General features: G+C 38.1%; 1 protein-coding gene across 1 annotated transcript in view; it reads left to right on the top strand.

Moving 5' to 3' along the window:
- The window catches only part of LOC139734872 (leucine-rich repeat-containing protein 71-like), a 121,540-nt gene that overhangs the window by 69,838 nt on the left and 34,486 nt on the right, over positions 1-17,216 (top strand). Inside the window, exons 8-12 of the mRNA XM_071645653.1 lie at positions 1,298-1,457; positions 7,330-7,509; positions 8,564-8,671; positions 15,730-15,773; positions 15,969-15,972. Coding sequence (XP_071501754.1) covers positions 1,298-1,457; positions 7,330-7,509; positions 8,564-8,671; positions 15,730-15,773; positions 15,969-15,972 — 496 coding nt within the window. The remainder of the gene's footprint in view (positions 1-1,297; positions 1,458-7,329; positions 7,510-8,563; positions 8,672-15,729; positions 15,774-15,968; positions 15,973-17,216) is intronic.

Raw genomic sequence — 17,216 nt, 5'->3', positions numbered from 1 at the left:
GTAGTATTTTTTTTCTGAATAGTTGTGATTATTTATCATTTAAAGAAAATTCCACAACATTTCAAAGTTTTATGAAAAGTACACAATCCCTCTGCTTGATACTGAGATATGTTAAGGATAATATGATTATGACATTCCTCCTGTTTTTTGAGTGAGATATTAAAGTTGAGTGCCTTTTCACTATGCTAGAAAAATGAAAATATGTTGAATTCTCCTTATACTTTTTTATATCATTGTCTTTTAGTGACATCTTGAAATGTTGCAGTCTTTTCATCCTGCAATGGTGGATTCAAAACTTTAAAGACTAATTTCTTTTGAACGAATCTTGCAATTTTCATTAAACTTCACTGGTCTGTTCTAATATTGCTGCATTCACTCAATTTCTTGGATATAAATGTATATATATATATATATAAATATATGTGTGACCGTGCACCACAAAACAAACAAAAAGTCGCACCCCTTGATTTTGTGTGAGGACTCAATAAAGGTGAAATGGTTCAACCAAGTCAATTTTGAGTTTTTCATATTTTCTGAAAGAACTATCCTTCTATGTTATTCTTCAGTTTGGTAACTTAACATGAATGGAAAAGTGTGTTTTCTGCAGTTTTTGTACAACCCTTTTGGGGGGGAAGAGTAGAATGATCAGATATGTCTTAAAGGCCGCTTTTCATGTCTTGAAATCCTTTGCACACTCTTCCCTTTCAAGTCTAATAACTTTTGAAAAGGTGACGGTACTGCTTTGAAAATTAGCATTAATCACGGTCAGAATGTGTTAATAAAACATGCTAGATTTCAGCTTAATCTGATAATCCCTTCATTGTTGTTGCTCTGGTGGTTTACATCCAGTGTTTTGTTCCTTTCATGGCACAACTAGCACAGCTTGGTAAAGATTAAATGCTTGAATAGACCGTGTACTTTAGAGCCTCTTTTCTCAGTTCACATTTTTCCAGAGTGTGTGCTTTCTTTCCAGTATTTAGGTAGGTTAGGGGAGTCCATTTGAATTGAGTTATACATCATTTTAAAGCTTAGAGTCTACTCTTTCAGAATCTGACTTTAACTAAAAATTCATGTCTGGCGACTTATTTGGTGGTGCAGGGTCACATATTATTTTCATTCTCTTTTGCATAGGTGCCATTAAAGTTTGAAGCTTATCTTCGTGAGAGAAAAACTTAATCGAACAAATGTTACAGCCACTAAGTATAGGGCTTCTATCTTAAGAATCTAATATCGTGCAGGAAGTAGCTCCATTTGTACCACGCTGTAATTGCTTCATGATGGATTTGTTTCCCCGCAGAATCGTGAATCTCTCACTCCGCCATAACAACATCACGCAGAAGGGGGCGGTGCTACTCGGGCACGCCATCTCCACAGAGAGGTTGTGCAACAAAAACCTGCTCTCCCTCAACCTGAGCAACAACAAGCTTGGCGATGAGGGCGCCATAAGCCTCATAAATGTGAGTAGAAGAAAATAAACTAAACAAAGCAAAAATCCTTTTTGGTCACCTTGAATCTCTTTCCTATTACACTGTACACTGTACCTTGTTTGCTTATTTCTGTTTTTATTTGTGTGTGTGTGTGTGTGTGTGTGTGTGTGTGTGTGTGTGTGTGTGTGTGTGTGTTACAGTGCTTAAATGCATTACAATTTGTATGTTTATCACTCTTTACAAGCCATTGAACTTTGTTGCCGTCTACAGCTGTACCATTTCATCACAGTCTTTATGTAAATCTGAATAATTTTTTGACTGATGTACGTTACATTTGCATGTTTCTTTCCTGAACATTCTTTTATTACAACTTAAATTAACAAACTGCATACAGCTCTCTTGTTGATATACAATTTATCTTAGTAAAATTCTCAAGCCTCATTCTTTTTCCTTTTCCCCTTTTTTTTTACGTGAGATGCTTTGTCATAACTGCGAGAATTTCTAATTTTTATTGAGAATTTCCTTCACGAATGTTAATCTTTCTGGAGGCATGTTGATGTGACATGGATGCAAAACTTTGCTGAATAAGCATCATTATTTACTTTTCCGGTGAAATTCTCCACCATGTGGCGCTTATAAGGACAGAGAATTGAAGAGAGAGAGAGAGAGAGAGAGAGTCTGCAAGCATGCTACTTTTGATTAGCAAACACTTTTCTATATTCCTACAAGAATTACATTGCCATCTCTCTCCAACTGCCTTCGTACAATGTCACTTTGTTTGTCTTCTTCTATTTTTCTTCTTTTTTTGTGTGTGGGGGGAAAGATGATTAGTCATTAACCTTCAACTCTCATACCATGGGAATCAGATCACTCATAGAAACTGCGCTTGCATGCATGGTAATTACTTCGTCTGAGATGATGAATGGCCGCCGTGATGTTCTGGCAGTGGCTGTCCTTGACAGTTTCTGCTGTTCTTTTGTAAGAGACTGACTGACGTGTGATTTGACTCTGAATGTTCCGTAAATATCGTATCATCGGAACAGACTCAGATGCTTGCAAGGGAAAGTCGCCTTCGGGGAGGGGAGTTAATTTTGCGCAAGAGATGATTTAGGTCTTCTTGAACATATCGTGTCCGGAAAGATGTCATTGAGTGCACTTCGATATATCAGCAATGGACATTCTAGTGGGACCTCAAAGTGGCTGCAGTGTAACTAATATATAACTAGGAGGTCTCTGTGAATGCCATAGAATTTGTACAAAAACAACTTTTCCCCCCTGGGGAATAATGAGTGCAAATTACTTACATGTATTCTGTTACTCGTAGGTTGTTTTGATAAGTATTAAGGTCTTTGAAGTACCAGTACATCTAGAATAGTGTCATAAGGGAATATCTGTTATTCCAAAACGTGAAGTGAATGACAGTCTAAAATAGAACATAAAACAAATTAAAAGTATGTCATTTGAAAAGGAAGTCTAATATTACCTGCATACTCTGATAGACCTCTTCTACGGGGGCCCAATGCTCGCAAAGTCATAAACATCCGGCGCTTTCTTGACACCGGCGTCATGATAGTACTATCAATTTTAATAGCTGCAGGTCATCTGCTTCAAATACAAAACTCTTAATAGAGGGACTTTACAGAGATAGGTACAAACGCTCATTCTCAAGAGTCTCTAAAGATCCTTCAAACTTTCCAGACTATCTTCTTTGAATATATGCAAGGCTTTATACTCATCAGTTTGTGTGTATGTGTGTGTGTGTGTGTGTGTGTGTGTGTGTGTTTAAATGCTTGTCTTCTTTTTATATGCATTTTTATGAAGCACGGCAAAGCATGGCAAAGATGTACAACTGTAAGGATGTAGAGACAATGGAATTGTATGAGCAAAGAGTTACATCGTAATATCCCAAGGTATGATTTCTTTGAATATGGTTAAACCTGCCTTAGAGGCCACTCGTCCATAGCAGGCGCCTGCTATATATGGCCACTAAAATATGTGAAAATCCCACAGAGAATTAAAAGCCATGTTAAAGATCCTGCCTATCATGGCCACCTGCCTATAATGGCCACTCCCTGTCTCTCTTTGATTGGCCACTATAGACAGGTTTGGCTGTATAAATATGTACAAGTACCACTGTGTATGAAAATGTGCTCAGTCAGAATCAGAGATCATATCTGAGAATTTCACACAAGTTTGTGCTCTGTAAGTATAAGAATCCCAACTGCGCTTCTTCTTGCCCATTCTCCTATACAAGAAAATTATAATAAGACATAAACAGGTGTTCTTTTTATTCCTGACTTGGTGCTCAAGCATGTAAAAGGGAGAGAAAGGGAGAAATTAGAGAGAGAGGGAGAGAGAGCGTGAGAGAAAGGCACTAGATTTCGCCTGTTGACAAAGAACAGACAGATTGGTCATCCACCTGTGCTAATTAAGCAGTCAAGTAGTACAAATGTATTCCCTTTCCGCGATCAACTGCATGTGCCATCGAACAATGCAACATACATGTACACACTGTATCAATCGGACGTGAGATGCAAACAGAGCGTGCACTGGAGTGGCAAATTCTTTTGTTATATACTGTAAGGCCCCAAACAAGGTCAGTGAAAGTCAAAATCTCATGAGCTCAGCCTCGAATGCTACCTACATGTACATGTACGTCTTCATACAAATTTTGCAGCGAAACAAACATGCTACTACGTTGAAAAGTTTAAATCACACAAAATTTGCCATTCTGAGACAGAAAAAGAACTGAATAGCTACATGAATTGATAGCAGAAACTTTTTTTTTCTAAAAGTTCTTTTTCTGACATCAGAATAATACATTTGTATACACTGTAAGCATGACTTTTGGCCACAAATCGAGACACACTTGTGTACATTTTGGGAACCGGGCATACCTGGTTCCTGGAAGGATTGGGCTCAAATTGATAGAAAATGTCACTTTGATAGACAAAGTACAGTATGGCATGGACTACTCTGCCTTATAAACACACTATGCAATGAAACATACATGTAAATACATTACCAGGTATTTGGAAGAGAGAGTCATTCCACTTGATTTACAACCTGTAGACTGAAACTGTGTATCTATTCAAGATATTGCTATCTCAGGTATATATACATACCAGTTTTATGTATTTAGGGCTTAGGGATTTTTGTTTCAGGGGTGTTTTTGTTTTTGTATGTATGTTTGTTTTGTTTTTGTTTGTTTTTTCCACTTCTAAATAATCGAGCAAGTTAACTCTAGTCAGAAATTTTGTGCCCGTAGTAAGGTGGTTGTCACGCAATTGATATGCAGGAAAGTAGTTGCATTTTTTTTCTTTTGATAATTAAAATTACTGGTCTATGATCATCATAGCATGCCCCAAAACAAATTTTGTACCTACAGTATATACCAAATTTTCATCGATCAGTCAGCACTGTGATGGGAATTTTAACAGTGACAAATGGCAGAGATTTTCTTGATCCAGACTCTACCTGTGTTTTCTCTTTTTTTCACGTCTGTGATGCTACTTTTGGCACACATCCATCACAGCCAAGGCAGTGGCCTAGTAGCATTGAAACTCATTGATTTTATGCAAGTTCTTTGACATAAATCCTAACCACAAAAACACAGGAGATTAAGTCAACAAGTGTCAATTTCCTCCTCCATCCATTTTTTTATAGTTTATTATTTCTTATCTTTTTACTTATCATTATTATTATTTTTTTGTGTGCATGCAGGGGCTTTGAATAAGAACCTTTTGGCTGGGGAGGGAATGACATCCTGGATATTTTGAGGATAAGTTTCCATTAAAGTTGTTTTCTCATCACCATGAAATGGCATGGGGTCAATAAAAGGAGTATGTTAGTGTCTTTGGTACGGGGATTTGTTAGTCTGATCTTGCCGTAAGAAGTACATATATGCACCAATAGAATCTTGTGATGTAATGATTGATTTCTCATTTCTCGTCAGATGACCTTTTCGAAACGATGATTAGCATGCTATCAGCTCATGAACAGAGGGGCCTTCTTTTGATTAAAAAAGAAAAAAAAATCTTGTAAGAAGATATATCGTATTTCAACTCTGTAATTCCACAAAGAAGAATGGCCTGAGGCAAAAACTTTTTAGAATTTGGCTCTTCAGCGAGAGTTGATAAGAGGAGCATTTGCTTCCATAGATCAAATGGGGCAGATTCTCAAATGGACATGATGCCGGTGCAAGCAGCCTAGCAACCCGTTCAGTTTTCAGTTTAGTTTATTTTCATATTTCTCATAACATAAACAATACTGTGTGGTAACACAAAATACATATCATGCACAAAACACATCTCATAAAATATACAGTAAAAACAATATTGCAGATGCAAAAGAGTTGAGAAAGAAACATGACGGAAACCTATAGTATGAAAAGCTATTAGCTTGTAGAAATTGCAGGTTTTCAAGGAAATATGAGTTCTTGATAGCATTATGGAGGTCTGAAATTATACGAAACTGACCAAAACAAATATTCATATGAAAAACAAGACAAAACCGAACAACTTTCTTTATTGAAGCACAATCATGATGTAGCAGTAGGACATTGTAGTGAGTTAACTCATTATAGAATTGCATGATATGGTACAAACAGTATATCCAAAGAAATAGCTCTCAAAAAGCAGTTCATTCTGTTGTCAATGAAACTGATGGTTTTGCCATCTCCAGTATTAGCCCCTTTGAGGACAGGCTAATTTTGCTACAATACGCATTTCCCATAGACCCCTGCCCGAGTATACTCGGGACTCGTCCTCAATGAGTTAAACTTCGGCACACAAGTTTTAAGGGTTGCATAACAGCAGCTGAAAATCATTTATCTCTCTTTCTTTGCTATATTAAGGCCCGGTCACACTGCCCAAAAGACACATAAACGCATGAATCACGCAAGAAATTTGGTCGTGCGTGCTTGTCCGTCAAGAATTTTCGCTGATTTACGCGATGAAAATCACTGATGAATTGCGGAAGAACTATGAAATGATCAGGCAAATATCACTTACAAACCACGCACTTTCAGCGCATAGGCACGCAAAGGCCCCAAACAGGGCGAATACGTGGTTGTGTGCAACAACTGAGGTCCACGGAAAACCACACATAATCTGCGCATTATCACTAATGAACTGATTATGAATCGCGCATGATTCGCGCATGAACGCGATAGCGGCAACGTTTTCGCGAACGATCACTGATATTCCATGGATATTTTGCGCGTTGTTCGCGTAAGAACTACACAAACTACGCAAAAATTACGTAAAACATCGCAATACTGCGTAAACTTTTACGCGAAGCCGAGTTTTGAGCTGCTCAATACCTGAAATCGCGTAAAGCGCAGATCCGGCGCACATCGGCGGACAACTACGAACTTGGTTCCACATCAGACAAACTTATGAAAATGCGCAAATTGCGCATGTATCACGTAAGGCTCGAATTTCTTACGTGATTCATGCGTTTACGCGACTTTTGGGCAGTGTGATCGGGCCTTTTGATAAAGACATGATGCATGTGTATTTATCCAAACAAACGCAGAGAAGGATTGGGTATACATAGTGTATCAGCTTCAATGATTATAAGGTTCAGTCTGCATTGTAGTCTTTTTTATATTTGTTCATATGCATAGTGAATTTGTTTTAATATTCATTGATCTATTCATTAATTTTGTCATTTCTTCATTCATTCATTCATTTATTTATCTATGTTGTATTCATTTATTCATACTTATGTATTTAGGTACTTTCTATGTTCATTTATTTATTTATTCATTTACTTTCTACTGTTTATTTATTGCTTTCTCCATTGTTCATTGATCATTTCCTTTCTGTGTTGTTTGTCAGTCTTGTCACCTTCATTGTCTTCTTCTTCTTCTTTCACCTCCCCATACCCCTCTGGACAGGGTCTCAGAATGAATCGAGTGGTCCTGTCCCTTTCCCTGGCTTGTAACGAGCTGACCGACAAGGCAGCCACCTACATCGGGGAGGTGCTCTCGCGCTTTCCCCTCACCCACGCCGAGGTTGTCGAGAGGCGCAAGGTTCTCAGCGACAAGGGGTCACCGGAGCGGGGCAGTGGCAAATCTGTGAGTTGTCATCGTGTCTCAATTAAAAAAAACAAACAGACAAAAAGCAAAAAAAAAAAAAAAAAAAAAAAACCACACACATTCACAACAATGTACCAACCCCCCCCCCCCCCAAATATAGGCAATATTTCTGTCTTTATGATTTCACAGAAATTTGTATAAAACCTATTCAGATGTTATGTGTCTTACTCAGGATCACAGAATGATCTGTTTCTTCATTTCATTTGGCTCTGTATATTGATCTTTCTTTTACGACATTCCAAGTACTTGTGGTTGTAAAGAATATTCTTTGTTTTAGGTGAATACCGTTACACTGTTTGAGTTCTGATATGATAGCCATGCAGCCAGTTTCTATTTACTGTAATGAATATTGTGAAGTTGTGAAAACAAGGAAAAATTATATTAAAACAGTGACAGCACGTTAGCTTTAGACAATTCCAAATTATAGCGCATGCTTGGTTTATCAGAATCAAAAAGGATTTTTTTTTTCATAATAAGTTATCATTTACATATTATGTCAATTAATGAACTTTGAATTATGACAGATTTTGTACGGTACTATCTTTTGTGTTTCATAATTCATAAATTAGAGATGTCTGCAAATACACACAAATGATCACACAGGCAAATCAAACACACAGGCACAGTAAAACATGATCACAGTCAAATTTAAGTTTGTGATGTATGGAAATTGGTGATGATCACCATAAACACGTTATTATTCTCAGTGACCAAACCTACACATTGACGTGGTCACTATTATTGTCATCGTTTTGTCAAACTTGTGACATTTGAAAAGAAAGGGATCTCGGTCACTGCCAATTGAGCGTGGGCCACAGTTGATTTGAAGTCTACCTGAGTCGTCCCAGATTCTTTCTGGAATAAACATGCAGTGTTTTTCAGGGTTAAACAGTAATCCCTGAGGGAATCTTGAATAACACTGAAACCCAAATCACAAGATCTTGAGCCCTCTTACCATGAAAAACACTCGGCAAATAGTCCGATAATCAACTTATGTGTAAAGGTGTCTCTCTCTGTTCACCAAACTTTGCAGCCGCCCCCATCCAGGAGAGCTGAGTCCAAGGACAGGCCAGGAAGCGTGAAGAGCGGGAGTCATCTGGACAAAAATGACAAAAAGAGAGACAAATCCTCCAAGAGAAAGGTAAGATCTGCGTCTGTGAGCTAGTCCCACCCTATCAAATTAATATTGCCTTTGGTGATTGCACGTAAAATGGGTATTATGGTACATGGACATACCTTTACATACTGGTATATGTGTATTTACACCCTGTATATGTATGTCGTATATGTATATATATATTGATATACACATGTATGTATTTCATATGTTTGTGTATGAGAAATGAATGCTGTAGGCGCGTATTAAAGCGTGCAAGCCATTTTATGATGACTTTAAGTAACCTTTTACCCTCTGTTGTTGAGAGTGAACGTACATGCCTGGTTGCCATTTATTCCTATGCAAAAACTGTGTTGGTGTTTTGGGGAAGCATACCCTAGTCTGCATGTGCATTGTCACTGCTTGATATTTTCTCTATCTTTAAAGAATTTCAACATAGTTACAAACTCATTTACGTATATGTCATGTTAGTACCTTGTAATATTGTCTTTCAAAGACACCTGAGAGCAATCGTTGTTGGGTAGATGAATAAGTCAACAATAATTGGAGTTTTAGGGAACTGCATGCATGTCACAAGATTGTATTGTGTAAAAGGGAACTGTTATCACTGCAACTTTCAATGTAGTTTCAGTGACCATAGGAATGGCTGGGAAATGTTTGCAGTTGAATAGTCATCGCCCAGCTTCAGCAGTGGTTACTACAATTGCCTGTAAGTTGCAATAGATGTGCTTAGTTTTATCAATTTTTTTGATATTTGACACTAACCATCCCTCCTCCCCCCCCCCCCAAAAAAAAAAAAAAAAAAAAAAAACTAAGATAAAACACTTGACATGTATTGTGTTTGAGAAAATGAACTTGTACACTCTATTATGGTTGTGCCAACAGCAGATAATGGTGGTGTACTCAATTTAAAGGGACTCTACAGTACTGGTTGAGGTGGGGATTCATGTTTTGAATATTCCTAAGTGAGATATAATGAGAAACCTCTAAATGTAATATGAAAGAGCATGTAATTTTAAAAAGAATTCAACGTTTATTTGACGAAAATTGGTTTTCAAATGGCTGAGATATCCAAAAAAGTGAAAATAATAAAAGGCGACAGGCTACGCCTTTTATTAGGATCTCTTTGTTTCACCTTGTTTTTTTACATCTCGGCCATTTCAAAACCGATTTTCATCAAATAAATTTTTGATACCCCTTAGAATTGCATGCTCTTTGACATCTCATAGTGGTTTCTGAACATCTCGCAAAACGTTAAAAGCTAAACCCTCACCTCAACCAGAACTGTATACATGTACACCCTTTAAATATAGAAAGAAACCAAGATTTCCAACATTGCTGGTGATTTTACTCACCCCAAATGAGGAATAAAGATGACTGAGCAGAAAGTGAAATGTTAAATTGAGTTGTGGCTGCTACCAACTACAAAGTTTTTGTGGTAGTTTACAAGATTTTTATCTTTTATAATATTTTTTTAAACTCAATATAGCATGGTGTCATAACTTGGGATTTTTTTTTTCCCCTGTGGTCGAACGTTTAAAATCTTGAAGGTGACTGCCACCTGTATTGGCAAGATGCCTTTATTTTAAACGGGTATCAAAGAGGCGTGATGGCGCATGGCATTCACTTGGGTTCCTGTAACTGCAATCTTTAACCCGCTGCCTGTGTTATGTGTCAGTGAATATGTATTCCTTTTCGGCAGGATTCAGCCAGGGCGCTGAAGGAAGATCTCAGACATTTCAGGGCCGAAGCTGTGGTAAAGCGACACCGAAGTTCTTCAAAATTCCGTTGAGACGCAAACGAGTCGAACCTAATTTCCTTTTCATGATACACACTCGCTTGCTTCCAGAATTGATATGTATGGCCACAGCTTCGTTCGTGAAGATCAAATCACCTGCTACATTTAGAATGTATCAAGTAGTCGCCCTAAAGTCATCTACAGTAGCTTCTGTGATAAAATGCTGACATCAATGAGAGTACCATACATTATTTCGTTATCATTCTGGCGCTATCACGTTTTCACTTTAGAGGACCGAAGTACATAGCCTGGTACTGGTTTACAATATTAATCAAGTCATATCATATACCGCCCTATTACTGCTTTGCTGCGTGTGAATCTGTGGGAGAGGGAATGAACATGTGTACATTACGTGAATACATGAATTATGTGTCTTGCAGATGTCATGTGCATTCTGAATTCTTTAAGGGCTAATGGGGGGGGGGGGGATGTTAGATCATTTGTGACCCTGCACCTCAAAACAAACAAAAAGTCGCCAGACATGAATATTTAGTTAAGACCATATTCTTAAAGAGCAGACTTTAAGCTTTAAAATGATGTATAACTCAAATCAAATGGACTCTTCTAACCTATCTAAATATTGGAAAGAAAACACAAACTCAGGAAAAGTGTGAACTGAGAAAAGAGGCTCTGAAGTACAGTGTCTATTCAAGCGCTTAATCTTGACCAAACCGTGTTGGCTGTGCGATGAATGAGACAAAAATCAGGAAGTAAGCCACCAGAGTAACAACAATGAAGGGATTATCAGATTAAACTGAAATTAAGCATTCCTCATTAACACATTCTGTCCATAATTAAACTCAACTTTCAAAGCAGTAGCATCATCCTTTCAAAAGTTATTAGAGTTGAAAATGAAGAGTGTGGACAAGGTTTTTTAGAAATGAAAAAGGGATTCTAAAGACACACCTAATCACACTATTCTACCAAAAATGTTCGAGATAAACTGCTAAAAAAACACACTTTCCTGCCCGTTTTATGATACCAAATTCTAGCATAATGTAAAAGAAGACCCGCTCTTTCAGAAAATATGAAAAAGTCAAGTTCGGCTAGGTTGATCCATTTCACTTATTTTCAGTCCTCACGCAAAATCAGTGTGTGCGACTTTATGTTCGTTTTGAGGTGCACAGTCACATTTGTCACATAGGGCATATGGGTGAACCTGGAACATGATAGTGTATGAGTTCTGCCTAGGTTATTTTCAAAGGTATATATCATAGATATGTTTCAAATTTGTCCATGTCCATATATCTGAGGTGAGTGGATTGGAGCTTTGACATAAATTTATTCTGGTCGTGTACTGCGTACGGCACGTACCCGTACGTGGCAACTGGGGAAGTAATCAAATCAAACATTTGTTCATTACAGCAACAATCAGATTGACAACTTAATCTAGTCTCCTCTATGGGAAAAGGCAGTTTGATCTTTATTTTAAAAGAGCATAACTTTCCACTCCTAATGGGACCCAGTTTTGGTATGATTTCCATATATATACAAAATATGCTTAATAAAGTTTGGTTTCATTGAGCTCATCAAAAGTATATATAGAGAACTGCACTTCAATTATGACGTAATTAGAGTTCAGTAATTGAAACTTCAGTCAAGTACGACACACAAACCACAGTTGCTGATTTCCTTGAAGTGTTTTCAGTGATTTTGTGGATTAAAAAAACACTACTGGCTACATTGTTTCAGTAGTTAGACTTGTAGAACGAGCAATCAACCTATTTAAAGATAAGTCTTGAGTATACTGTATGCAGGTTTCTGTGTGAAACATGTTGTAGCAAAATTAGCTCATCCTGGATGGGTTGATTTTGATTGGGAAAGAAGTTGGGGTATAACTGTCTCATTTAAAAATGTGATGATCTGTACTGCCACTTTTTGGATTGTTGCTTTCTATTTCGGTGTTCAAATCGTTTGTGAGATCTGGCAACGTTCCGTGTGCTGCTTTTGTTGTTTGTGCAAATGATATGGCATCTTGACGCTTTGAACCACTCCACCCTGTGTCTCCCATGCAATGATGGAGCTTTGTATTTTTCATCTATTGAAGTATGTCTGCGTATCGCTCTCTTGTACACACGTCATGTTGGTCGACTCCCATTCGTAGGTCATCCTTGTATGGCAAGAATACACAGGGATGCTTTCTTCTGTCACAGAGTCCAATCCCCCATTTCATAAAAAGTTGATATGATAGCAACTCTTGCTAGAGTGGCGATTGTCATGGTAACGACAAGAATCCAGCTTCCTGATTGGCTGTTGCTATTGGAAGTTGACATTCCAGCAAAAGTTGTTATCCTAACATCTTTTATGAAATGGGGCCCAGATGTCAAAGTGTACATAGTCATTTTTTGTTTCTTTTTTTTTTTCTCCACAATTATGGAAGGTCCTTGAGGAGTTTCTAGGAATGAGACAAGACCTTTCTCATTATAGGGTAGTCATGACACTTAACATCCTTGCCCTTCATCATGCTATGAATACTTATTCCTCCATTTTGTGGGATATACAAGATGACAGCGTGCATCATGGGATTACAGCAGCTCTTGTGTAAGTGTTTGCATAAGCCATTTCTCAGTGAGCTCATGGGCAATTGGTATCAGCCTGATTTGCTGTCTCTCGATCTTGGTCTCTTTTTTTAAGTACTATAGATTTTGGGTAGACTGGTACATGAATAAAAGAAAAATAAGTTATTATAGTACCCATTTGCTGCTTGCTATATAAAACATCTCTGCATTTCCTAATTATTTTGTAACTTTGCCATTAGGCTCAAAAGGGCATCATAATCCATGCCCTTTCCCCCAACCTTTTTTTTTTCCTTTCTTTGGCAATTGCTTTCATGGAAGAAGAGTGTAGTGATAGTGATGATGATAATAAAAGGTTGGTTTTTCATTCCAATACTGGAAGATCTGCCTTCTTACATTGTACCACAGTAAAATGCTCAAAGCTCCCTTTGAACATCCTATTACATTCGTACTGTGTACTAAGTCAACTTTGTGGGGGGGGGGGGGGGGGGGGGTGGGGGTCGGTGATAGGCAATCTTGCAATCTTCTGTTAATTTCAGCCACCAATTTCCATTCAGGTTGTTTTGCTGTTCTTTTTTTCATCTTTAATGTATTACAGTTACTTGTAGATTGTAAATGTTAAATTCAAACTTGTTCCTTGATTAAGATGTAAATGGGATCTTGGCCTTTTACAAAAGGTCTTAGATGAAAGGGATAAGCTAGTTCTCATGGCATATTACTTATAATGTACAAGGCAGAATTCATTTTGTAACGCTTCAACAATAAAATTGTTGTCTTTTCAGGACATTTTAGATACTGGTATTAGCACCTCTGCCATTTTTCAATATATGTTACATCTGCATTATATTAAGTTTGTCACAATAAACATTTAAAGGTGAATGAAACCCACATATACTTAGATTGAGTGGATGCAGCAAAATCAGTTGAACACATTCAGTAAAGTTTGAGGAAAATAAGACTATCCGTTGTACAGTTATGAATTTTTAAAGTTTTGGTGCAGCCATCGCTTGATGAAAAGTCTACCACAGTTTGTGTCATCACTTTTGGAAAACAGTCTATAGAAAATATAAAGAGAATTCCACAAGATGTAATTTTTTAAGTTTTCTTTTAATGAAAAGTACACATTCCCCCACATTGTTACTGACTTATGTTAAGGGTAGTATTAGTCAAAACAATTCCTTGGCTGGTTGGACCCTTTGAAGAAATCAGAATTCCTTGTTGAGGTTCTCTAAGCATGCCTTGTACAAAGAAGAAGATGATGATTATGTTGATTTACAGTGCAAGTTTTGTTTCTCATGAAAAACACAAAAGTGAAGTTCAAGGTAGGCTCTGTGAATTGAGTATTCAATATCACCAAAGTACATACTAGATGGTTAATCAATAAGAAGTACAACATATATAGCTCATATGTGACAGGTAGTTACAAAAATATTGGTTTTCAGGTTACCCTCAAGTTAAATCTTGAAGAGAGTTTACCATCAGTGCCAACTGCTGAATTCTGGCTTTTCACTTTAATAGACATACTACTTCTCTACTGAAATCTGATCATAGAGCTTGTCCCATTTCTTCAACAGGACGGCACGCCAGCTTTGCCAAGTGATCAAGGAATCTATATTTTTTTTCCCCAGGAAGATTAACCTTTCAGTTAACACTATGAAAGCTGACACTCGGGTATGTCTGTTGATATTTCACCTTAGCATGCTGAAAATTACAACAGGCTACACAGTTTTTATAGTTATGTTAATTACCATAAAGCAAACAACTATTAAGAAATGTGCCTCAAAATGGAATGTTATTCATCAGATTTTATTCCTTAGTTTGTTTGCTCCATTAGAATATCTTTTTAAAAGGCAGTCATGCGACAAGCACCTAACCACCCGACAAGGACAAGCAGTTGTCTTTTCGAGCACAAGCTCTTTGAACAAACACTTGGTGATTACATTGACTTTCGTCATACATTATCTATAGATGGAGATTTTAGTAGTGGATATTATCCTAAACACATCTGCTTGTGGGAAATATTCAGGCTCGATCAGATTTCCCCCAGATCCTGCAAGCCACAAACTCAGAGAATTCCTTGCTAGAAATCAAGCGTTGACCACAAGGAAAGAAAGGAAGATAATATACGATGACAGACAACAAACGAACACAAACAGGATGAGCAAAAAGAAACCCAAGAGATTTGGTTTTGTGAATGTTAAGCTCACATTCACTGTCCATCCGCTGATTGTACTCTAGGTGCTTGAATTACAGCCTGGATAACTTTTTTCACACAAAAAAATGATTTCCTGCATTATTCCTTCGTTCCCTGCTGCTGATACGGTTACCCGCCTGGTGCTTCGGGCATGCAGAGCAGTGGGAACTCCCGCGTAGGAGTAACAAAATCCATTACACCCAATGCCGAGTTTCTACCCCCTCGGAGTTCAGACCTATACGAGGCGGTCATCGATACCTGGATGGAGTGTACGTCAAGGCCAAGGAGGGAATATTTGGCAAGATGATAGACTAAGATTATTGCGAAGAAGCTTTAGGCCTACAAGCTAGGGAACATACATGTAATGGACTCCAGGTCATTCCATATAAAGACTGTCCAAAGGGGAGGTGCCATAATGTTGAAAATGGGACCAAAAAAAGAGAGACAGTATTTCTTCAGTATATATGAGAGAGAGGGGTGGGGATGGGAACTGGTATGAGAGACTAGAATGGACAGAGCATTAAATATGACAAGGAAACTGAGATAAGATACAATGCATCAGATATGACCTGAGAAAATCGACAAGTTGAATGAGACAGAAAGAAGCGTAGGTGAGCAGTAAGAATAAAGCTTTTTGGCAGCCTGGGATGACGTACAGCGTGCATTTATGCTGAGTAAAAGCAGGGCAGATCAAAAAGATAGTAGGTTTTGCAAAAGTACATTTTAGGAGAGAAGAGCACAATAAACTCACTACCATGATGGTCTCAACTGAAGATGCAGCATCATCTTGGAATATTAAAGTACAGGCCTCAGCCTAGTTTTAATTGTTTTTATGAGATATTATGCATACAATTTAGATATTTACAAATGTACACGTATGCATCTTGCTTGGATTGGTCATGTCTTCAAAAGCATGCCCGAGTCAGAAATGTTTCTTTCATTATTTTTAGAAAAAAAAAAAAGCTTGTTTTGGTAAGAAGCAGGGTTGATGCTCCGATGGTTGACATTTGCCGGATGGTACCGTCAAATGTCATTGATCTGTCGCCTCCACGCACCCTCTTATGGATGTGTGCAGCCAATAAGCCTCTCAGTCCCCCAGGTTTACGGCTTGCCTCCCTCTCCCCAGGAGTCCTGTTGTCCCACATATATCCCTCAAACGGGAAGACAAAAAAGACGAAGAGTTGTGAGAAGGAGAAACACAGGTGGACAGAGAGACAGACAAGACAAAACAAAACAGAAAAGTTTTAGAGAGACAGCATACTATTGTGACTGTGAGAGATGAAATGGGAGAGAGACAACATACATTTGTACACATTGAGACATTGAGACTGGAGATAAAGGTAAAGCCATGGAAAAACTGGAAAGAGAGTGCATACCTCTGCCAAGCAGCTCATTTACACCGATGCACGCATGCTGAGAATCGCCCAATATAGAAGCTTTTTGTTTACGTAATCAGCTTCCAGCTGCGCGGCGCCTCGCCCGAGCAGAGTATGCACTTCAGTGCGCGTATGCAAACCTCAAATACGCGCAGCGTGAACTCCCAAGTTCATTGACCTTATCTGCCAAAATATAATAAGTCCTTCAAAAAAATCATTAAAAAATTCCAGGATCAGTACCAAAATTTTGTCATCTGCTCCTTGTGTCATTATCAACTTTTCCTACAAGTTTCATTTAAATTCGTTCACAACTTATTGAGTTATTTTGCACGCAGACAAACAAACAATTAAACTAACAAACCAACGGCTATGGAAATACAACCTTCTTCTGTTGCAGAGGTAGTAGTGGGTTTTCGCAAGCACGACACAGTCAGTAGTTGAGCGTGCCATGTGCAAAATTTGCTTCTGCGCATGATCAAATCTGAAAAACGTCCAGTCCTTGGGAAAACGAGTACAGTACTTGCATGGCCAAAGTACAATATTGTAGCGTTCGGTCTCGATGCCAGGGAGGATTGAGCCAGCCAGCCAGCCAGCCAGCCAATCAGCGATCTTATTGTCACGCCTCCATCCTATTTCGGGAAAGTGGAACCGCTTGGATAATGGGTACGGGAGTCCGAGTGCGGGG

Source organism: Diadema antillarum, unplaced genomic scaffold (assembly GCF_040938485.1).
Source record: "Diadema antillarum isolate AM-2024a unplaced genomic scaffold, OU_Dant_1.0 seq00000550_RagTag, whole genome shotgun sequence".
In the NCBI taxonomy this organism is placed as follows: Eukaryota; Metazoa; Echinodermata; class Echinoidea; order Diadematoida; family Diadematidae; genus Diadema; species Diadema antillarum.
The sequence above is the reverse complement of the archived record's forward strand: the minus strand, read 5'-3'. Positions and strand labels throughout refer to the sequence as shown.